The sequence below is a fragment of the Aulonocara stuartgranti genome (assembly GCF_965226115.1).
Source record: "Aulonocara stuartgranti genome assembly, chromosome: 19".
In the NCBI taxonomy this organism is placed as follows: domain Eukaryota; kingdom Metazoa; phylum Chordata; class Actinopteri; order Cichliformes; family Cichlidae; genus Aulonocara; species Aulonocara stuartgranti.
The window spans coordinates 4,340,445-4,364,840 of NC_138955.1; the positions used below are offsets into that span (position 1 = coordinate 4,340,445).

A 24,396-nucleotide genomic window follows, 5' to 3' on the forward strand; every position below is an offset into this window, starting at 1 on the left:
TACACCCAAAGTTTACTACAAAGGGAGTTAATCTCTCCCACAATAGAGTGCTGCTACTGAACAGTTTAAAGCACCTCATTTGTAGGTCAAGTGTTACTTCCCCCACATCTATGTCACAATAAAACAAACATTTCCACTCAGCAGCTAGTTTGACACACCATTTTTACTTACTTGTTGAAGCCATGCTAACTCTAAAATGTCTCACCAAGTGCAAACACACTAAGTCTTCTGTTACTGGTTGCAAGAGCAAAAACAATGTGCACTTCCCCCATGTGAGGAACCCAATAACCAATTGATTACTTTTGGCAGTGTCCCCATAACAATGTTAGCACATTGTGGGGCTAATTTCACAAGCCAGAGCAATAGTATATTGGAATTGTCACACTGAGGCATCAAAATTTGTAAGCTTTTGTAGATGTGAATGCTTTTTTGTTAGCAATTCCCTCATAGTACATTTGTAGAAAAATATACCGACGGGCACTGTTCTTGATCCTGTTATTTTAAAGAAAGCAATCTAGATTCGCAAATGTCTTTAACGGGTTGTTCCTTTGCTCATGATCATCTCTGCACCAAGGTTATGCTTTATGTAAGGTAGCAACTTCTGCAAGACTTTTTTTGTTCTGGATCATATTCTTGGCTACACCCCAGGATTTTGTTAGCCACTAGCCACTAGCTGGTGGTGGTCAGAGGGCCCGGTGGCGCCAGTGTCCGGCAGCCTCGCCTCTGTCAGTGCGCCCCAGGGTGGCTGTGGCTACAATGTAGCTGCCATCACCAGTGTGTGAATGTGTGTGTGAATGGGTGGATGACTGGATGTGTAAAGCGCTTTGGGGTCCTTAGGGACTAGTAAAGCGCTATACAAATGCAGGGCATTTACCATTTAGCTCTAAGAAGGCAGCTCCTCCTCATAGAACTACGCTAATTAGCCAACGCTCCAGGCAAGCTGACCCATCTAGAGTAGATTGGAATTTTTGTAAGTGGGGTCTTAAAGAGGCAGCAGCTGAAATGATACGTTTCAGTGAGATAATAAAAAGTGGTCCTGTATAGTAAAGGGAAAACCATGACCCACCCTTCTAGTTGACCCACAAATTAAAGTTATAAACTTGTAACTGGGCATAATATGGTCACTTTAATATATACAAGTAGGTTTACACAGAGCTTTGAGGCATTTTATAAACTCATAGTTTCATAAACTGTTTTACATCTAATACTTGGTGATGCTTGATCGTCTCTGTTGACACTTTGACTCTTCCTCTTCATCCCTTTCTCTAGGATGGCATGAAGACACGGACAAGAAGATGTCTCAAAGCAGCCTGGCTCAAGACCAGGCCAAACTTGGCAGCAAGAATGCCTTAAACCGCAGGGTAACAGCTATTCAAGTCAAGTTTGTAAAAAAAAAAAAGTATTACATGTAATATTTTGGTGGGATTTACAAACACACATCAGTGGTTGATTTCCTAACTTTAGGTTTGTAAGTTAAGAAGACGAGGAAGAGCCGTGGTAGTTCAAAACAGATTGTTAATAAAAAGAAAAATCAAATAAAAAAACTCCAAAGTGTCATTAGTCCAAATTCTACTTTAAGCAGGGAGTGTTCACTGCTTGCACCAGCCTGTAATACCCAAATCAAAAAGGCTGCAATAGCACATTGAAGAAGCTTTGGACACAATATGAAAGCAGGCAGGGTTTTTTTTTTTGTTTCAATAATTTCCCCAAAACCCACGCTGTTTAGGAAAGTACTTAATATTCACGTTTGATTTCTACATATTAATCAAACAAAATGAAAAAGCTGCCAGTTCACTGCTCTTTGACCAGAAAACATTGGCTTCGTGTGAGATATTCTGGCTGAGAAACCTTCACTGCTATCTCTCTTCAGCCTCCTCCCTGAAGGAGGGAGGAGGAGGGGTTCAGTACAGGCGTGGTGTTGGCAGGCGGTGCAGAGGCCAGAGGACAGAAGGAGACACACAGAGACAAAAAGAGAGAGGTGCTCGGTGTGCGGCCAAGGTTCCTGGTGTAATTGATGTAATGGCTGTTTATCCTTCCTGCTGCGTTGCCACAGCCTAATGACAAGGCCTAGCAGCAGTGGGTCCCTGTGACAAAACACTGGCACCAGGTCTGCTGGCAGGAGGCTAAGTGACTCTGCTGCTGTCGCTGATGCCTTCCACCCTCCTATGAGACCTTCCCCCCAATCCCCCCTTTCCTTCCCACTTTCCTTTCTTGTTTTTTTGTTTGTTTGACATTTGGTTGTACCTTGGGTTTACCCAGCATCCTCCATTATTGATGTTGGCCCCTTTAATACAGGTCAGCATTCTCTTTTTATATGCCGCTAGCTAGCACTTGGCAGGAGGGCCCTATTTCTAGAAGTGGAGATTAAAATGAGGGGGCAGGAGGGCAAATTGACTATGAGCTCTCTTCACACTGAAATTCTGTGACTTCTTGAATTAAGTGTGATGCTGTAAATATCTCTGTAGTATTTTAACATTTATTGGATTGAAACTAATTGCTGCTTAGTATTTCTTAGCACTTCAAGGAATCATCAAAATAAACCATTGACACTGTGAAGCTACAGAAAAAGTTAATAAATACCAAAAAGCTAGCCCCAAAGAGGTGTCTCTATGATAGACCTTTTTGGTTCAGACTGAGCGGTGGCCATATGTTTCATCTCTCTGAGAAAGAGGTCATGAGACTGGTGTTACAACTTCAAAGTCAACCAAAAGGCTTGTCTTGGCTCATGACCATTGCAGCTGTCTGAAATCATCACAGATGTTCTCCGGTAGATCTGTGTCAATAGCTTGCCTGTGTGTCATGACTTTTCAGTGTTGGACAGCGGCTCTTTGATTTCTTCTGTGCAGTCACAGAGATTTAGTGCTGTGTATGTCATGGCCATTAAGAGATTGGTTATATGGAAGGAAAGAAACCCATGTACATCTCTTTTACAGGGCTTATTGGTATAAACCTTAACTGGATTATGTTGAGAGTAAGGTAGTGTTTGCTGTTAAAAATTATTGTGGTGCTGCTGATACTTTAAAATAAAATCTCTCTCTCAAATATGGGGTATGTGGAATAATATAGAAATGATCCCATCTAGATGTAGTCGTAGTCTAATGAAGCAAAGGTTCTTAAAATGGTCTTAGATCACATGGTGATCATGAAACCTCTCCTCTGGTCTCATGATGCACATAGCGGGACAGTAAGGGTGCGTTCTCACAAACATCAGTCAGGGTCCACAATAACTGCTGCAGTTTCAGTTTAGAAGTCTAACATTAAACAGGAAAAATTTATGGCTCTCTATGGTTCCTTTGCTGTATTTCTTTTCCATGTGTGGCTAGAATACACTTCCTGTTTTCCTGGTCCCTTTATTATATACTGTGAACCAGTGGTGTCAAATATAAGGCACGTGGGCCAAAGTCGGTCCGGCAAAGACTCCAATCTGGCTCATTAAACAGCTTTAGAAAATGTGAATGTGGGCACAGATTTTAAACTTTTAACTGTATTTATGAAGACTTTTTATAAATATAGAAGAACCTTAGAAGAACCTTTCCTGTAATTTTATGCATTTATTATGTAGTTTCACCGGTTCTGTCCACTTAAGATCAAAGTGTGGCCCACGATATAAAATGAGTTGGACGTCCCTCGTGTAAAGTGTTTTTTGGCGATCCATTATGTAACTTATTGTGAAGTAAAATGCAGCATGTACCATCTCCAGCCTCATGCTAATGAGTGTTTGTCTGCTAAGGACACATACCGACGGCGTCAGATGCAGAGGACCCTCACCAGACAGATGTCCTTCGACCTGACCAAGCTGCTGGTGACCGAGGACTGGTTCTGTGACATCAGCCCACAGACCATGAGGAGGCTGCTCAACATTGTTTCTATTACAGGTGAGGAATTAACCATGATCTGCTTGGGAACTGTACATATTATTACAGTAATAAAGCCATTTTTTTTTTACATCAACATCCGCGCTTCAAGAGTTCTGTTTTAATGAAGAGTACATTTTGCTTGTAAGCTTAAACAGTAATTTTAATTTAACCACAAAGGCTTGGCAGACTTAGGATTTAGAGGTTATAAATATATTATAATAAATTACACAAGGGGTACAGTAATAGAACAGAGTAGAAGATTAAAAACAGTTGGCACTACCACTGACAGTTTGTTTTTAAGCAAGTTGGCACAACAAGCCCCTATAGCTGATTAGTGCTTGTGAGCAAAACCATTATATGTTATACAAGTCAATGATGCAGCCAAAAGAAAATGTTTGTTATTAAGCAGATTGGAAGTGACTTCTGTGGCCCCTAATCCTCTGATTCGTTGTTGGCAGGTCGTCTGTTACGCGCCAATCACATCATCTTCAACTGGGATCGACTGGCGTCATGGATAAACCTGACAGAAGAGTGGCCTTACAGGACATCATGGATCATCCTGTACTTGGAAGAGGCTGATGGGATGTCTGATCAGGTTACTCTCAAGACCATCTATGAGAGGTATACACACACAGAAACATCATCTTTTGATTAGTTACTGATCTGATTTATTGACTTTCTTGCCTTTCTTTCCCGGGTTGTTTTATTGCCTTTTATTCATTCTCTTTCTAACTTGAGGGCAGCACTAGCAGACTGATCATCAACTAAATTATCTAAGTGAAAATTAGATGATGGATGTATTTGGATGAGTAAAATTCCACATCTTCAAGCCGGAATAAAAAGCCTGAGATGTCAGCTAAGAATTTGCTTTTATTGCTCTCTGTTTAAGTAACCCTAACCAGCAGGTGGCAGTAGAGGATTTTGTTTTCCATGCAGGCGAGATAATCTGTACACATGTAGTGCCAAAGGCTGTGCCACACTAATTGGCAACTGTCAGACAGATTTTGTAATTGACCATAATGTTCAAGGCGAATGATGACTGAGTTATTGCCCGGATTCGAGATTCACAAAGGGACACTAATTCTTTAAAGTCTACAAGAGGAGCAGTAAAGTCTTGTCCCTGTGTGTGTATACTGTGAGGTCATGAATGCTTTTAGGCGTGCTCACCGCAGACGAGAGGAGGAGACCGATAGAGGCTGAGTCGCTGGGTTTGGGCGCTGTTGTGCATCAATCGCTGGCCTTTAAAGGTTGCACTCTGTCACAATACACTAGCGCCCACGACTCCTGCGGCAGGGAAGTGTCACAGACGGTTATTGTCAGCTATTCAGCCAGCTAGATTCAGCCGACAACTCTCCATCCCCCATCTCCAAACACAAACCACTACCTCATTAGACTGGATTTTTGCTCTATGGTTTTTTAAAGGACAAAAGTTATTACCGTTTCTTTTTCCATATGGCACTACAGAATGCAGATTTTTAAATGTCTCGTTTCTCTCTGCATTTTATGGGAAAAAATATCACTACATTTCCTCCTGTGTATGTTTACTCTACTCGCATTCACTGGAGACCCTAAAAGAAACGTTCTTACTTTTGCTGTAATTATTGTGGAAAATAAGAGAGCCATAAAAACTGATGTTTCTACATCTAACAAAAGGCCTGGATTCAAGTCTCCTTACCGCAGCATGGGGTTGTACTTAGACTACTCATTAGACCTAATATAGCCATCATCTTGCTTTTGACCAACGGCCCTGTCTTTCTTTATCTTCCTCCTCGCTGAGTGTCTTTCCAAATGGCTGCTCTGTTCCGCAGTGGCCGTCGAAGAAGCTGGCTTAATGATGATGACAGGAAGCCTCGAACAGGCTAAACACAACGCCTTGCCTAGAGGCCTTATCTCCTACACCAATCTTCCGCTGATAAGACTCAGGCCTCTGTCTGTCTGTCTTTTTCTGTCTCTGCTCTTTTCTTCCTCTTTCATATGATCTGAGGCTCTTTAGGCCCTTTTTTTTGTTCTGGATGAGTTATTCTGTCTCATTCCCTTTAACGACGGATGGGCACTTGACTGACCTCTACGAACCTCGGGGTCTCGGGGATTGCCTGCCTGTTTGAGAAGTGGATAGCTTCTTTTATTTGCTTTCCTTTTCAGAGCGTTAAAAAATACACACATCCACCCACGTCTCGTTTCACAGCTTCACTTTGACCAGTTTGATAATTTCCTTTTTTTATACTTAGCATCCTTTTGCTCATGTGGTTCAGATCTCATCTATTCTTTGTTGTGTTTTATTTTGCAAACATGTGTGCGAGTTGTCATGCACAGCCTTTTTTACACAGCAAAACTGCACATCCCCTGAGCGTTACTAAGTGAATATATTAGTGGTGAAGTGAACGTGGGGGGTGAGTCAGCCCCTTATAGGTCAACTGTCGCCCTGCATCTCAGTCACAAGGCAGCAGCTCTTCCTCTTCTCTGCCCTCTCTTTGTAAAAGTGTCTACAGCTAAGTATACCACAGCATCAAAAATAAACTTATTGTTAACCATAAGACTGAAAACAGTGCAGCTGTGGTTGCAATTAAATATTTTTTTCTGTTTCCATCTTCATAAGTACAAACGTGCTTTAAATGGGGCTAACCACCATTAGTTGGTCTCAGTTCAGATTGCATGCCCCATACATTAAAACTAAATTAACTCTCACACTGTAAATTATTATGGAATACACACAGGCCTTTCAGTGAAGGGGGTGAGCTGAACTCTTAAGAAATAATAAACAGAAATGCTTACCCACCTTCTCTCCTATCTCACACAAACAGACAGGATTTCGAAACAGCTAAATGTTTTTCACTAACTTGCTTTGCATTGACAAGCATCAATGAAGGGCTGTGAACTGTCATTTTAGGACGTGGCGTGCAGAGAAAAGCTCACTTCTGATTCCCGTTGCAGGAACAGGCTAGTACAGCCGTCTTAATCTGATGGAGAATGCGTAATCGGTTAATAACTTCAGCGATTTCTATCGTTAATGCTAAGACTGAGGGCCGCCCAGGCTCATGCACGGTAGCTGAGGGAAAGAGGTGTGTGAGGAACAAAGACGGCACTGTCTGAAGGAGATACTGGTCCAAAGCAGTCAAGCTTTTACTCGAAGCATAGGTAAAATGTTTGTGTCACTACTTTCACAGGGGAAATTGCAAAAAACACTTGGGCGAGTGAGGCAGCCTTGTGGTGTGTCCAGTACACTGACAGAACCTGAGAAGAAAACAAAAACTCAGATGCTTTAGACCAGCATCTGCAAGTCTTCAATTTGTAGTTGTCAAATTAACAAACCCAAATCTTTCTTTTGAGTTTTTTCTTTCCATTAGTAAATTGGATCTGGAGCCTGCAGCATTATGACTATCATTTTCGGTTACATCATTACTTCCTCTTCGTTATTGTCTCTTCTCAGGAGTTGTTTCTTAGCTGCCATTAGAAACCTGATGATTATAGCTACCCTGGCCCTCTCCTGCTTTGCGGTTATTGCTGTATATTTATTTCCTTGAGCTTTTTCAGCATCATTATATTACATTTTGCCATCTAATGGAAATTCATTTGTAGAGTGAATTTAAATGTCTGAACAAGTAGTTTTAGGATGTTGAATACACATCTGTTATTATTGTTGTGAACGGTTGGTACTAGTCTCCATGGGGGTTTGTATTTGTGAATAAAAAGCAAAAAAAAAAATTAAAATAAGTGATCAGAATATATTTTCTAAACTTAACTACAGCTGTGTCCTTTTTTCTGTTCTTTGTCATTAGTTGAAGATTAAAAGCAGTGGATAGGCATTAAGGACATGGTGTTCAGCAATTAATTATGCAGAATTAGTCAACAATCAGCAAAAAAATCAAATGTCTAAATGACGAAATAAAAAGCAAACCAGCAAAGTTAGCAAATAATTTGCTTTATAGTGTAGCAGTATGGCTGACAGAAGGTAGGTATTAGCAAAGAGAAAAACCCAAAGAACAACGAGAAAGGATAAGCAATGAAGACACGAGGAGTGTAAATAGTGAGTGGATGAGTCAGTTGGCAAAAATATGTGATAAGTTGCTATTTTTTAGTGGAAAAAATTAAATATTGCTTCCAGGCATTCAAGTAGCTAGAACCAGAACCAAAGGAGTTCCTGCTTTCTTTGGTTTCTGAAACACTGAATATCTTCGGGTTTGGATGTGATTTAAATATGCTAACTGCAGGATCTTCAGGGACTTTCAAATGACTTGTACTTGTTTTTTGATAATTTGTTTCACAGTGAAGTAATTTTGGATGTAGGGTTAACATACTTGGATCTAATCATCTGTGAGGGCGGGTTCAGTCGGGTCCTAAGAGAGTTTATTCCTGGACGCCCAGATCCAGTTTTCAGCTCTAGAAAAAGAAAAAAAAATGTGTCACTGGTCCACTGAGCAGGTTCCTGCACTGCTCTGACATCTGGTACCCTGTGTGTGCCAGGATGCCCCTGCTGCACTCAGGAGTGTGTTTCTGGCGTTGCACCTGAATCTTCTGTTCATTACACACCCACTCATATATATACACACAAACTATTGCATGCCATGGACTTATAGACACTCTCTCACACACACACTCAGGAGTTGTCATCCGTGCATGTTTCAACTGAAACTCATTTGCCACTACAAGTTTTTGCAATTTACACAGGTGCACACATGAAATCACACACAAATCTTATGCATGCAGTTGATAGAAAACTCACAAAAATTCACACACACTAGCTAGCTCTCACACCAGTGCAAGAACATATGTCACCCCCAACTCCTCTGAGAATCGGTGTAATTAATCAGACCCTGAGATGCAGGCTGTGTTCAACAAACATGCGTACTCACACACATTCACACAGTGCAGGAAGCAGAACACAGCAGAGAAATTGTTGTCAGGTGAATTTGTATTTAGAAACACAGTGACACTATGTTTTGTAGTATTGTGGGCAAAAAAAATTCCCACTTTCTGTGCCCTCTGTGCTTTTAATCACCAGGTCACGGCTTGTGAATAACGAACCGTTTCTCTCATCCTTTCATCTTCTTTTCACCTCCGATTTGTTGGCTTGACCCAGCGTTCATACGCTAAACAATCACCCTTTCAGTGATGTACAGCCAGCCACTCGATGGACACTTAAAAACTTTTTTTTTTTCCACTAATCACAGTCTGAATGAATATGCAGCCCACCAATTCACTCTTAATTAGGGAGACTCTTATCCCAAGTACTGAAACATTAAGATGACACTCTCTTCATTCGGGATTACTTTAATTGGCACAATTATTGTAATTTGGTTGCAATTATGTGCAGGGATAAAAGCGCCATTCCAAAGCTCACGCTGATGATTCCCTTTATGCGGAGTTCTTTTAATAAGCTCTTAAAAATCTGGACTCAAAAAATGGCGAGACCCTGTTCTTTTGTTATAATGAACACTTCTGAACTTTTCCTGCCCTCAAATGAAGAAAAAAAAGTCTTTATTCTTCACCATACAGCCCATTCATATGGAGTTCTGTCGCATTTGCAACACATTCTATAATCTAGCTGCACGACAAATGTGCAAAATGGTTTTCTTCCCTCTCTCTGTCCTCTGAGAGAGCCCATTGTCCCTGTACCCAGGAGGTATTTCAGTGAAATACAGAGTAAAACTGGTAATTCGATCGTTCACTGCGCTGCCATTTGCCAAGAGGCCTCCAAACGTGTGTGAATTTGTAAAGGCTAATGTGAAGTCACCTGTGTCTCAATAGAGTTCTGGCTCCATCGCTGATAGGACACCGCCACTGAGTCTACACACTAGTGTGCTGACAGACCACCTGACTGAAGGGAAGATAAAGACAGACGGAGACAAAAACGAAACTAGGGTTGGTGTGAGATAAAGATGGAAAAACAGGAACAGTTGGGGGGTGGGGGGAGGTAAGAAAGAGAGCAAGAAGAAAGAGTTCTGTCTCTGGAGGTAAAATAAGGTAACGGAACCAAAGCTTGTGAATACTACAGAGGATCAGACCAGATACCAGCAGGATTACCGCATGAGGCGTTTGCCATTGGTGTGCTAGCGTCTCGGGTGTATTTGAAGCCTCAGGTGATGCTGCTGCTCCAAGTGAGATAGTCCAGGTGGTGGACACACACACAGAAATTCATGCACATGTCCCCTGGGTCCCACGTGGCTGTTTATATTAGTGAAACCGGTCCTCTGCTGATTCCACTTGAGTGCACGTATGCGTGTGGGTCGATTTGGCCTGCTCTGTCGTTCTTGCATCCCTCAGGTGTTTGCTGGCGTTGACTAAGGCATGAATCAGCCTCAGCCAGCTCCAACACCACCCAACCCCTACTGAGCTACTTAAAATGTAAAAGGAAAAAAAAGACAGCTCTGGCCAGTGTGTACAGGTGACACAGGAGGAGGTGTGTGTGTGTGTATGTATGTGGAAGAGGAGTTTTTGACTGCTCTTGTGTGTATTTGTGCAGGGAGGCTACCGGAAAGAACGTTGTGCAGCATTCTTTGCTAGAAAATCCTTAAAGCCTTTTTCATTTGTGCCTGCAAGCCGAGGTTGAAGGATTAGTCTAATTGGTCAGAAACAAGAGAGCTGCTCTGTTCTCTTTTTGTACAAAGCACAAATAATCATTTTTAAATGCAGTAAAAGCCCCACCGCTACACCTCTGGCTGACCTCTGCTCCGGTCTTAGAGCCCATCCATCAGACCACAAGGTTGGGTTAACATTTAAATGTGACACTTAGATGGAAGAAAAAGAGCAGAGGGCTGAGAAGCTGACAGCCGCCTGATACTTTGGTATTTCTGCAGTGTTGAGCATTATCACTGATCTCTCTCGTGCTTTCCCGTGTCTTTGTGCTGGAACTGCTAGAAGGTGGGGGCTGATTATAAATAGCAGCACAGGGTTACAAGAGGGTCGGCGCTGACCTTTAAGGGGACAGTGAGATTCACCACTCAGCCACTGCGGGAGCCACGGGCAATCTTGATACGCACACACACACATCCGGCTCTTAACTGACATTAACATCCTGGCCCTTCAAAGGTCAATGGAGGTTAGGGCTTGTTAGAATATGTGTGCAGAAACCACACGGAAATTGCAAAGAAGCCCAGAGAAACATATTGAGGATTTAGCCTCTGAAAGGTTTCACAGGTGCTTTTTTTCTACATTATCATTGACTTTCTGTGATCTTGTTGTCAGCCTCTGTAGTAGTTGCTCAAACAGTCTGCTTTTTTTTTAAAGTCCTTAATAATCACGCGAGGCTTTACATCCTTGCCTCTAACTTGGATGCAAATTGAACTGGAGAAGCTTTTGTTTTACCACAGTAATTTCCTTTTCTTTCTCTCACATTCTCATTGATTTTTCTTTTTCTCATTCCAGTTTCTCTTCTTATTATTGACACATGTATCCCTTTCAGTGACGTTGAACAGGATTGCTCGTCCAGTCTGAGACTCCCAAGTTTGTTTGTCATATTAATTTTTCACTGTATGGATTCATTTTTATTCCAGCTGCATAATCTACAGCTGCCCATTTGTCTTCACTTTAGCAGTCCACCCCACTTAACCGAGCATCATATGGCCTATCAACTGGCCATTACAGCTATCAAACAACCACATGTGCTGATATGAGCTTCATGGTGCAATTACTGTCACAATGAACAAACTGTGTAATGACCCAAGGATGCTCCAAACTCTCTTCTTGTGCGTAAATCACTAAGTTGAGGTTTACTGTTTTAATATTTGTCAAGAATGAGGCCCTAGTTGCTCTGAGTGGAGGGTTCAGTTAAGGTTTTTGGGGTCTGGAACAAGGAGGCTCCATTTCGGCGCTACACATGAGTTTAATCAACATTTCACGGAACCACTGAGCCCTGAGCCCGTTTCACTGAGAGGCCGCTTGCTCCGAAACTGCTTGGTTTTTATCAGCATGGTGTGTTTCCCATTAGCCTGCTTGTCTCTGTGGTTTGCTTTGGGATGCACAGGTCCAGCTTAGTACAAGAGAGTTTCAATTACTGGACTTAACTTTGCCACAAATGTATATGGAAAGCAGACGCTGCCGCAAGTTGTCAGTTGGCACTGCCAAGACAAGGAAGCAAGGAAAAGGGAAGGTTAGAGACGAAGAGGAAAGCAGAGACAGGGGTGTCCACAGTACTTGAAGCATTTGATTTAAATCAAGGAAATGCGTCTGGATTTTTAAGGAGACAAAGAACATGGCGTCATCTAAAGTGAAAACATATTTTTGCTCTCCCCCTCTGCCTTTGGGTGGTGGAGGTCTTGGCAGCTTCCATTGTAACAATAACCTCCCTCAGCCTTGATGCTGTGAATCCACGCGCCAACTCGCCTGTCCACTGTTTTTCCAGAGAGGGCCTCGCTGTTTTCATCCACATGCTGGGTAGACACTACCAGCAGCTCTGACATGACTCTGACCAGGAGAGGAATGTGCCGGACCCGGGCCTGGTTAACTTCTTCACCCACACATTGTTGTACTGGTCGCACAGTGTCTGACATCGAAACTCTTGAGCTTCTCAAACACAATGCGCACAGGCGGTTGTCTGTTCTGAGGCATCTCTCTGTCTTTGGGCCCCTTTATGGAAATGTTTGGCAGAGAGACCACCTCTTTGTGGCGTGTGTGCGAATGTCACCCATAAGCACAGTGGGCAGCTATAAAGCAAAGTCAAGTGGCACATTCATACTTTCTGTGCCCAGCGAGAGTACTGAAGAGAGAGCGAGCGAGATGAATTCTGCTCCTTCCCATCAGCTGCAGTGTGTGGGAGTTGAGAGGAGAAGAAAGGCTATGCCCCAGTCAGCTTTGGGACCTATTAGCATTTGGATAAGCCCAGAAAGCTCCCAGTAGCCACGCCACACAGCAAGAGGTTGGACCTGTGCGCCTGCATGACTGCAACTATAAGCCTGGTCCTGTCAATGGGCCTATTGTGCTACAAAAATGGCTGCTGAAAATTTTTTCTTCATCTGCTTGAAAGTAGTGTAGTGGCTTCTTGGACACTGCAAACAAAACATCCAACTTCTCATTAAGCAACTGGTTTCTGATAAGAATGACTAATTAGTCCATAGTGATTTGCAGCCAACATCTCAAACGATAGGAATTCTAGATATTGGCATTTTAAGTGGTCGTATCTCATTTTAAAAGTGTTTTTATCATTTAATGGGTACATGCATTTCAGCGTGTTACCCAGACTCCTGCAGTCAAGTTGTTAGCTCTCAGTCCATTAGTACTGAAATATCATTTATGGTAATATATTATTATATAAGGTGTAATAATCATAGCCTCAATATAGGGACTCGCACATGTCAGCAAATTCCTGGAGGGAGATTGCTGAAACTGTCAGAATGGATCTCAATGGATGTATAGAGAAAGGAAAAAGTCTTAGCTTTTCATTTGTTTCAGTCGTAGCTTGCACCAGATTTACAGTAGTGTGAAAAGTGTTTCCCATTTTTTTGTATGTTTGTTATACTTGCATTTTCTAAATGAAGGTGAACGAGCTAAACTGCCTTTTTAAGGTCATGCCACAGCATCTCAATCGGATTCAAGCGAAGGCTACGCCAAAGTCTCCATTTTCTGTAGAACCCAAGTGCACTTGAGCTTGAGGTCACAAACAGATGGCAGGGCATTCTCCTTCAGGATGTTTTGGTAGAAAGCAGAATTCATGATTTCATTTACCACAGCAAGTCTTCCAAACACTTTTTCACACCACTATAATTTGCTGGGTTGTGTCCCAGTGCATATAATACACTGGGACACAACCACAGGATGATTAACACATAATACAGCATGCAGACGCATGAATGCTGGCAATGCCGTCGGCTGCTTAAGTAGGTTACGTTGTAGGCTTTACCAGTCTAAATCAGCTGTTTGTCATGTTCTTTTTCAGAAACCCAATATGGCAATGGGTCACAGTAGCTATATCCATCTTTTATGTACAGTTTATGCTTATTTTGTGGGGGGGTGGGGGGGGTTCCTTTTCCACTATTTGTTGATTTGTTTTGTTTTTCACGTTTTGGTCCTCCTTGAAGCAGGATTTCCACTCAGTGTCTGTCTTTCCTTTCTTGTCTGAATAGGTAGTTGGGAACTTAGTCGTCTTCTTATTCTCTCACAGTTTGTCTGGGCATGATGGATGTACTTTACTTGCTCTTAGCAAATCCAGTTGTATTTAGAAGAGACATCTGTCTGTGCTCCTGTATGCTTGCACATTGTGCATTACCAAGAGCAAACACACAACTCAGTGAATTATGCACATTGTAGCCAGTTTCTTGGTTGCCATTGTTGTCCAGTATAAATTAAGGGTTTTTTATTTGTTTGTGAAACTTGTCTCAGTTTTAACAAAAGCAAATGTGTCTGAAAATATGACAAGATAAATGAGTTATTGAGTTATTTTCAGTTATAATTCTTAGTAACTTATCATCTAACATATGACTCCTCGGGCTATAATAAATCTATGAATATAAACAGTCTGTAGTAGACCAAAATTTCTGTCTGTGTGTACATCTAAGCATAATAAGTCTCAGTTATACTTTCATAATTGGAGCCCTTTCTAATTTTTTTTCCTGTTTACACATTACAGAGTTATTTTAGATGGTCCTATAAAAAGATATAAGATTCCTTAGAAAGTCTGTGGAGGATGTTCTTTATATAGCAAAAGGAAGTGCTCTGTGTGTGTGCATGTTTGTGTGTGTGTGACTCACTGGCTCCTGTTGGTCTGTGTCTTCAGACCCACAAATAAACAGCACTAAGCCAGCTGGAAATGGGGAAAAGCACAAGATTCTCTCAGTCTGTGTATGGGTTAATACAGTTCATGAGAAAAGGAACCAAACACCCCCACACACATACAGTACACACACACACACACACAGACACTCGCGCATGCGCTTAAACACATACTCCACCCTTCATCTGTGCCTTTGAATTTTCCCATCCTGACTGCCCAGGTGTCTGCAGTGGATATTACATAATTGTTCTCGTCAGTGTTATTTGAATCAGCACTCAGGCTGACACCATCAGTGGTGGTGCTTACGTGCATGTACACTCAGGTAACAGCTGTGCCTTCAGAATCACACTTATCCGCTAGGTCACAGCAGAGGGTTCGTCTGTGTGCCAACAATGAGCTTCCTCAACTTTTTGGGTCTTATTAAAGGTTCTAATGGAAGAAACACTGAGAGGGCTTTGTCCACTGGAGCCAGCTGTGCTGCTCTGTCCTCTCTACTCACAGCCTTTTCTGTCTCCTCACTAGGGATGGGTATCGTTTAGGTTTTATCCGATACCAGTACCAAACTGGTACTTTTGAAATGGTGCTGGTGCTTAAACGGTGCTTGAACCGGTGCTTAAAGAATGAAGAACACGAACTTTGTCCAAAAACCTCTCGTGTTTAGCTGTTTTTTTGTAAAAAGACAACAATGTTAGCCTTTTCTGCAGCTATAGGGGATTTATGGCATCACTCTTGGCTGGAAGCAGTGCTTAAACAATGGGGGGGGAAAAACACAAACTTTGTCCAAAAACCTCTCATGTTTAACTGTTTTCCACTTTTTCTTTGGTCATTTTAGCCTTTTTGGCCAGGGTGAAGTTAGTATCTGCCATCAAACAAGAAGACAGCCGCATGTAGCTATGATGATGTTTGCTAGTTCACCTTACATGCATTAATGTAATAACGTGGTTAGCCTACTCAACGTAAATTACACACGAACAACATTAAGCTACTCACGCAGAGAAGAACGGCTGCTGCTGCCATCATCATCCTCATCATTTCTGCTACACTGGCAGGGCTAGGGGCCAGGACTCTCCTCTTTGGGTTTTTGGGGGATGTTGCAAACTCCGGGTCCGATAACAGGCACCACACCCGCAGTAGATGTGCACGGTGCACAGTGCAAGCTATCAAATACGGCGCATTTCTCTGCTTTTAAAAACACGCTATGCGTCGCCAGGTGTTTCATCGGATTTGAAGTGTTACCTCCTTTGACAGTATCACAGTATCAGCTTAAAGCACTTGTTGCAGGCTGCTGAGTTTGCATCTTTTGCTGTGAAGTACAGCCAGACTTTTGACCGCTTCGCCTTGGGCATTTTTAATCTGTAGCTCTGCTCTAAAAGAACGTACGTACCTGGGCCCGCCTACTACGCTTGCAAAGGTAAAATGATTGGCTGGAATCCAAAGTGTATGACATTTCAGGAAAAAAAAGCGCCGAAATAAAGCACCGAAATGTGCGCTGCTTTTCGGTCTGGTTACTACCATTTATGTCCGGTACCGGTACCCATCCCTACTCCTCACTGTCTTTTCTAAGTAGCAGTTGGGTGGGTACAAAGGGTTGCTGTGAGCCACCTGGGCTGTTCTAAGAGAAGATCCTGAGTGGGAAGATAAATATGAAAACATTCACTTGATTCAACTGGAATAATGTATATGCTATCAACATGCGGGATTTGCATGTCATATATTTATTTTTCATTTATTATGACTACCAAACACGCCAGAATGTCTCTCTAAGACACCCAAATGTCAGTATTTCTTGTCAGACTTGAGCATGAACCTGCAACAAGGTCACAGGTTTTAGCGCTGCAGCAGCAGACCTGTCTATCACCAGCCATCTGTCCTGTGGAAATGTCCTTGAACAGAGGACTGGAGCCCTACCTGTTCACTCACTGTAAGCAGTCTGGAGTGTCAACTAACAGCCAGAAATGGAAATTATGTAACTTGTAACTGAGTGTTCTGCACCTTTAAAGGACTTGTTTGTGACCACCCATCACTGAGGTATGAGAACTTCACTGGAATGGGCTGATGGAGGACATTTCAGGCCACCGTGTTAACCAGATTAAGTTAGTTTATATTTTGGATTATTAGCTAACAGTCTGCTGTGTTGAGCTCTGGCCAGATGCTGACCTCATCCTGACTTAGCTAGCATGCAGCAGCAGCAGCAGCCGTACTAATCATCCAATCAAGTCACAGAAAGACGAGTCTGTGTTCACTGTTGAAAACAGCTCAGTCTTTGAGAAAAACCCCAACTTTTCCAGCTTGTATTCCCTGCACAGCTCACCACTAGACAGACTGGATGATGTATTAGAGGAGGGTGAGTTGAGGTTGATCTGTAAGGAGGGAAGGTTAAGGGAGATGTAGGGAGAGAAAAGCATCTACTGAGAAAATGATGAAGGGTTTGGATGACAAATGGAAGCCGAGATGAGAAAAATGTCTACTCCCCACTGAAGTCTCCTCATTCATCTGATAAGAGCTGCATACTCTCATGATGAATGGCCGGTGTCATAAGTCACTCCAAGTTTCATATTTTCCTGTCTGAATGATAGGATCGGTCGAGATGTACTGATTGCTGTGGCTTGTTGTTGTTTGTATCCTGTGTATCCTTGGCCTCATTTTACCCTTTCTGTGATTTTGTGATAGCACTTTTAACATTATTCAGCTTAAATAAAAGTCCTCACTTCATAACCTTTCAGCATTTGTAATCCATATGCAGCATTTCCGGGGTCTAAAATTTGGTTTATACAATTTTAATTTTAGTGTTTTAAAATGGAATATTCCATAAGCTGAACACAGCGTCGATAAATTGTTCTCATCTAAAGTTCTTCATGTAGTACAGCTTTTTCCCCCCTGCTGTATAGACCAGGAAAACTATAATCATGCAGAAACAGAACAACCTCCAAACGTGGTGTTTACTTAGGGCCTGTGATAACAAACATCACGTTAACCGTAGCAGCACATCATGACGCGCTTCCGTCTGCTGCTTGCTAAATTACCCTGATTGTCATCTTCTCAGGTTTCCTCCTCTGCTCAGAAAAGATAACATCCCTCACTCTATCTGTACTCGAACATCCCCGCTTTCACTATCTCGCCTTTTTCTAAATCCAGTTATCTCTCTACTCTCATGATGATGATGACCGTTGTCATATCTTTTCAATCTTAACAGAACTGCTTGTTGTTTCCTCTTTCCTTTTTTTGTCAGAATTTAATGATTTCTATTTTTTGCTATGAATCCACAAGTCAGAATTTAGCATGCAGTTACATATTTATGCCATATTTGTCAGTAAGACAGAATAGTTTGTCGTCATCCTTGTGCTCTCTTTGGTTCTTAACTCATAAAGAGGAGTAAAAGGTGTCAAATTGTAATATTGTTTCCAATTGGTGCTTTTTAAATTTCTGTTATTTGTATTGTTAAAGTATTTGATCAAAGGGTAATTTACCTTTCTGATTTCTAATTTAGTGTTCACGTGCAATACAAGATGTAGTAAAATGGTGTTAACTAATGTCATACATACATTCTGATAAGTCATGCCAGCAGTGGTTGCAAACATCACATTTCTAAACACCCTCAAATAGTCAGTGGTGCCATGTGTTTTTTGTTGTCCTTGGCATTTTTCGTCTTAATAAGTATCAATTAAGGTAAATATTCACTACAATAACTCCTTCAAAAATTCTTCATTCCTCTAAAGAATCTCCAAGAACATCCCGACCACAAAGGACGTGGAGCCTCTGCTGGAGATCGACGGAGACATCCGCAGCTTTGAAGTGTTCCTCTCCTCCAGGACGCCTGTTCTTACTGCCAGAGATGTGGAGATGTTTCTGCCCTGCACTGTTAACTTGGACCCCAAATTGCGGGAGATCATAGCAGGTCTGTACACACATGGTATATTTTACAGATGGCAGAAAAAAAAACAAACCCTGCCATAAATAGCATAGTGTTAGTAGATATTTGAGTTGCAATATCCTGTCAGAACAACTTCAGTGCTCTTTGGCAGTCTCCTGTGCTCTCCTGCAGGGATTAGCATTCTTTCAAAAGATATTCCCTCATTTGGTATTTTGATGATAGTGCTGGGGAGTGCAGTCTACCACATCCAAATCTGTTTTATTTTGTTGCAATCTGGGGAAAGGAAAGGGAGCATGAAGGGGATGAACTCTGTTGTTGCCTCTGAAGCTTTCAGCCACATCTCATGGACATCTTCAGCAAACGGACAAGCTCAGTTGGCACGTGGATGATTTAGCTGTTATGATGGGACAAAAACCCCCAAACTGAATAGTGAACAATAGCATGGAGACACTGAAAACTGTCCTCTATGCAATGTGTCCGGTGCAGTGCCAGCTCATTTGGCAGTGGCATTACTCATAGCATTGTAGCAGGGTTTGCTCTAAAATCGCCCACTGCAGGGGCTCTCAGTAACCCACAGCGTGGGTCTTGTTTCCAAACAATCAAATGTCGACCAGCGCTGTACGATCAGGACAATGCCTTCGCTCCCCGTTTCCAATCTGGCCATAGTGCAGCACCAAATTTCACACTTTGTAGTTACACTGACGTAATAGTGCATCACTGTTAAACTGTAAGCCAGAGCGGAGTTGTACTTTCGCTACCGTGCGTCAGCGTCCATTCGGCCCGTACAGGAGTGTGGATGACGCCTGGTGTGAAGCTGCTGCATCATAGCGTTATGAGACCACAGAAAACACACACTCGCACACACAGAAAGTCTGTTCCACTGAAACAACTTTGAGTCACGGAGGGCGCAGCTGACAAAGTACTACAACCAAACGCCCCGATCTGTAAGTACAGTACTCTGTTCCTAAAAAGGTGCGTGTAGTGTATGCATCCATGAAACATGTGTTTGTACGTGCTCAAAACTGTGGGCGTTTGTGCCTCCACTCTTATCCACGGCGAAACGGAAGGTGACCAACGCTCCTACCCAGTCATCGAACTCCCTGCGCTCCCCTCCCTGACCAGTTGGTACTTGGTGCCCAGTGTCCTGTGGCCAACCAGTGGGCAGTGCTGTCAGTGATACCCGCCCATGAGCCTGACTCACATCATAAGGCCCCCATTGTGTTCACAGGCTGGATTGGGTCTCACTCAGCGTGTCATTCAGCAGCCACTTGTATAACCAGGAGACATTCTGGTGCCTGCTTCTGTTTCTGGTTCTTCCTTTCTTGCCAGCCGCACAGAGCTACTCTGTTCTGTCTTCGGGCTTATTTAACTTTAATTTGGGAGCTTTAACCGAAGCTCCCTACTTACCTCCTCCACGACTTCTCTCAAAGTCAGAATGGTTCGTGTGAAAGCGGTTGTAGCAAAGCACTTACGGGATGATGTCTATGAGTTCACATGGTCCTCTTTGTTTGTTTACATGGGCGAATTTATTTGACGGGGACAGCAAAGAGCTGCATGTGCCAGAAAACGTCACGTGGCTGGCATATAATCTGGAAAACAGAGAATATCAACACGCCTGCTGTTTGTGAGCAAACAGAGTAATAGGAATCAATGTGAGAGTGGAATTCACAGTTGAAGGTCTCTGTAATCGTAACATCTGCGCTAATTTTCTTTCCAGTCTGTAGTTGTTTGACTCTCTTCTTACTGGGATAAGGAGAACATGTTCACGAACAATGTTCTTGTTGTATTCCCTGCAGTGCTTTGAGAATCAAAGAATTTTGCCGGCATGTACGTCAGCTGTTTGATATGTAGTTTTTTTCCTCTGAATTCACAACTGTCCAAACTCTCCAGAGATTATGAAATAAAGCTAAATTATTGATGTGTGGGTGGATCTGAAGGGTCTTTATAGTCATCGCCAAGACATGATAATCAGCATCACAGATAAACCCTTCCTCTCTCTCTCACTCTTTCCATTGTACTTCTTCCCTGCCTCTGCCGTCTCTTAGATGTGCGTGCGGCCAGGGAGCAGATGCACATCGGAGGAGTGACCTATCCCACACTGCCCCTCCAAGAGGCAGCGGCCCGTCCCCAGTCAGTTTACACCCAACACTCTGCCGCCTGCTCCCCAGCAGGCTCCTTCACCGGATCCCTGCCTCCTCAGCCACACAGTGCCTACTTCAGTGGAATGACTGGCCCTCAGCACCCTTTCTACAACCGGGTGAGGAAACATGACTTACATCCTGTACCTACAACTCACTCTAAAAGGTGTCTATATGGCCAAATGACAATGCTAACAACCCAAAAATGGCACACAATAGGTGCTTTCAGGCCAAACAGGTCTAAGGACTACCCACTGGGGTGGTCCCATGTGAGAACATACCAATGAGGAATTAGGAAAAATGTAGGCGGAAAGGAAATACAGCAAGGACATAGTTGAAAGCAGTGTGATGTTCTTTTAGGTAGTGTTACAAATAGCTGTTTCCTTTAGACAGAAGCTTCTTTCAGCAGCTTGCTGCTGATGTTAGCCTCCAAATCTGATCCTTGACCATTGATAGTCTCCATTAAATCATATTGATTCAGATCTACTTTGGTTGTTGTGATTGTCATTTTCACTGAGTGCAGACTCACACAGCCAATATCAGAGTCCTTCAATCTCTACTAATATTTACTCATTGTTTTTCTTAAGAACTGTGATTGGCTCCTCTGGTCAGAAAGCACCTATTGAAATAAAGATGGATTTCAAAGAGTTACTGGATTTAGCTGCCCAGTCCTTTATTCCTTATCAGTTGACCTACATTGCAGATTTGGACAGTGCCGCATGACCATGATATCCCCCCCAGCATCCTTTCCTGTTATATGTACACATGCTCATGCTCCTTTATATGATTTTATGATTTTTGTTTTATTTTGTCTTCCTGCCTGCCTTTCCACAATCCTTCTTTCTCCCCTCGTAGCCTTATTTCCCCCATCACGTGTATCACCTGCCACGGCATTTCTCCCACCATGTCCCCTCATCCTCGCGTCCTTCCATTAAACCACCCGGTCAACCGCAAGACACCAGTGGACTTGTAAGTAAAGAAGTTGGGCTAAATGCATTTCACACGTGCTTTCATCTCACCGTAGCACATACACCGTAAAGAAGTGTTAATAGTGTGTTTGACGTTGTTTGACTGGATCGATTGAAAGTTTAAACGCTTTTTACTCTTCTGGTTCACTTTGTTAATAAGTTTATGACATCTGAGCAGTGCTTCCTGGCAGCTAGAAAAGTCTTATTTGATTAGACATACACAGAGTTAAGTTAATAGATTAAATAATTAAACTTGTAAAATTTCAGGCTCAGGACAGCGTGGAGTTTTAGCACTCAGTGTTTAATGTGCTGTGAAGTCCATTGTGAACCGCAAAGTATGACCTCCTTTCCTTTTTTTAATACTTCCTTTTCTGTCGCACACCTCATTTGTCCTGTTAGTGATTCTATATGCTTTAGTTTTAAATTTCTTCATTTCCTCTCAATGATTTTATAACTCCCTATTTTCACTATCACTGTTCTCATTCACAGTCCAGGTCCTGACCTTAGCGGGGGTATTTCTCTGTTTGTAAAGCCTTACCCTTGCAAATTAAGAAGTTTAAGGTCCTCCCAGTAGGCTGCATGCTTATAACCCCAACCCTCGTTAACACGTCTCCCTGTACAATCCTTGTCTCCATTCTGCACTCCATATCAGGACATTATTGCAGAGGATGCCAGCGAAGCCTTCCACACAAGCCCCATTGACCCCACAATGGTAACCTTACTAACATTAGCGGACGTGTAATACGCACATACAAACTCAACACTAATGCAAAAAACAAAAAAAGTAGTCCTTCATTATCTGCCTGCAGGCCTGATGCTTAAACCTCACATGCTGCACGAATAACAGGCATGCCTCGTTGTGCGGCAGGCTACTTATTTTGTTGCAGTGGTTTACAAACGCCAGGAGAACTAAAATAAGCTGTCACGCCTGCTGCGTGCTGCAGACTGCTTAAATACTCATAGTAAGCTGCATCCGGTGTGATTATTACCCCCCACTAAGGAGTGTGCAAGCAATAACACATGTAATTATAACACGCTGAATGAAGTTAATTCTGATTCTGGCACACTGCAATCTCTACTTCTCTTATAAATGGATATTTCACACTGCGAAGTCTTGGTGAAAAGTGTGTGGGATCAAAAATGGTCTGTCTTAAAACGAAAGCCAAAAACACACACTGCCCATTGCTCATTTTGTGCCCATCATAAGTGATGGGCAGTGTGCAAAAATCAACAGCGGGTTGGATTTTTTTTTCTTCTTCTTCTTGTAAATGGATGTAGAGGTCCTGTGAACTTACATCAAGGATGCTTGGAGTTGCACTGAAAAGAAGTGAGCCTCTGCATCCAGATATTCACACATTTGAAGAGAAATCAGCCAGTATTAGAACAATTTGATGATAACGCTACTCGGGAGATTTCTGCTTCACAAAGGCACTTATCAGGCTGCTGCCAGCAAGCATTTAGAGGAGCTGTATGAAAGATTTAAATATAGATTACTGAGTAATGTTCATTCCGTCTAACTCTTATCTGTCTGTATTTTGTGTCTTTAATTTAAAAAAAAAATCCTTTATACCTTCATCAGTCTCTTATATTTTAATACCAATTTTTGTTCCTCGTATCTCCCTTGTGCTCTTTCCTCCTTAGTATAAATTTTCACATTTTCCTTCCCTTTTTTGGTTTGTACTTAATCTCTTTGTGTCGTGCTCATGTGTCCCTGCATTTCTACAAATCTGCAAATGTGTATGTGTACATTTGTGTGTAATTCCTAGTGTGGGGATATATAAGCAGCCCTATCCCAGTGTAATTGCCTAGCTGATGTAAGTGCGAGTATGGATTCCTCTGGCTGCTGGGATTATCATCAGAGCAACTGTTGGGGCTGGCAACACACGTACAGACAGACACACACATATATACTGACAATGAGCCCAGCGCTGGTAGAGCTTATCTCCTTACCAAGACGCTTCCTCCCTCACAGAGCTCTGTTTCCTCTTCCCCATCCTTCTGCCCAGCCCTGAGCTCAGCCCAGCTGTAATTACAGTCTTATCACACACACACTGGGAGGGTTCACACAAACACACACACACACGGACACACCCGCAGACATTCATGCTTTCACTCACGCTCTTAGAAGACACGTTTGGTGTCTGAATCAAGGAGCCTTATTCAAGGCCTTCAGTGAATCGAAACTTCTGCTTTTTCTTTGCAGAGTGAGAAACGTCTCATTCTCTAGATGGATCTTTCTTTCTGTCTCTATGTCCTCCGCAGTCCGCTCTGTCTGCAAAGATTATGGCTGTAAAAGCCAGCTGACTCCAGCGAAAACAAAATCTCTTTCTCTGACAATTCTACTTCCAATAGCTTCCTCTTTTCCAGGCCGACAACACTGGCTGGCTAGCTGTCTCCCCTCCTACTGTTTGACAGATAAATGTCTGCACTGTTGTCGTGGTGATGAGTTTAACATGTGTCCTTACAGTCTCTCTGCTTGTCTGTCTAAATTTCTGCCTCCCCGCCTTCTTTTTTCACAGGTACACTCCTGGTTTCACAGTGTTATAAATGTCTGTGTGTATTTTTGTCTGACTTCTTGTCCGTCTGCTTCTTATTTTTTTGTCTCCTGATCAAGCATTTAAAGCCGCTGCCTTACAAATTCAAGCAGGTACACCTTTGGTTTCGATGCTACTTCCATTTCCATCATCCACCTATCTCTGCTTCATCCCTAACACTTGCACCGGTGTACGTTGCATGTTGTAGAAACACGGACTTGTTGCTTTAAAGTCAATGCAAAACACAACTTAACTAGTATAGTTATTAGAGTCACTAACATAGTTTCATTCTAGAGTGTGGATATGATCAGTAGTTAAACTCCCTT

General features: G+C 42.5%; 1 protein-coding gene across 3 annotated transcripts in view; it reads left to right on the top strand.

Moving 5' to 3' along the window:
* The window catches only part of kidins220a (kinase D-interacting substrate 220a), a 46,501-nt gene that overhangs the window by 16,626 nt on the left and 5,479 nt on the right, over positions 1-24,396 (top strand). For 2 of the 3 annotated variants that reach the window (XM_082516213.1, XM_082516214.1), the window contains exons 21-27: positions 1,270-1,361; positions 3,731-3,875; positions 4,316-4,478; positions 18,276-18,454; positions 20,476-20,687; positions 21,424-21,537; positions 24,151-24,183. In XM_082516213.1, the coding sequence (XP_082372339.1) occupies positions 1,270-1,361; positions 3,731-3,875; positions 4,316-4,478; positions 18,276-18,454; positions 20,476-20,687; positions 21,424-21,537; positions 24,151-24,183 (938 nt within the window). The remainder of the gene's footprint in view (positions 1-1,269; positions 1,362-3,730; positions 3,876-4,315; positions 4,479-18,275; positions 18,455-20,475; positions 20,688-21,423; positions 21,538-24,150; positions 24,184-24,396) is intronic. The other variant, XM_082516215.1, reaches the window with a different exon arrangement.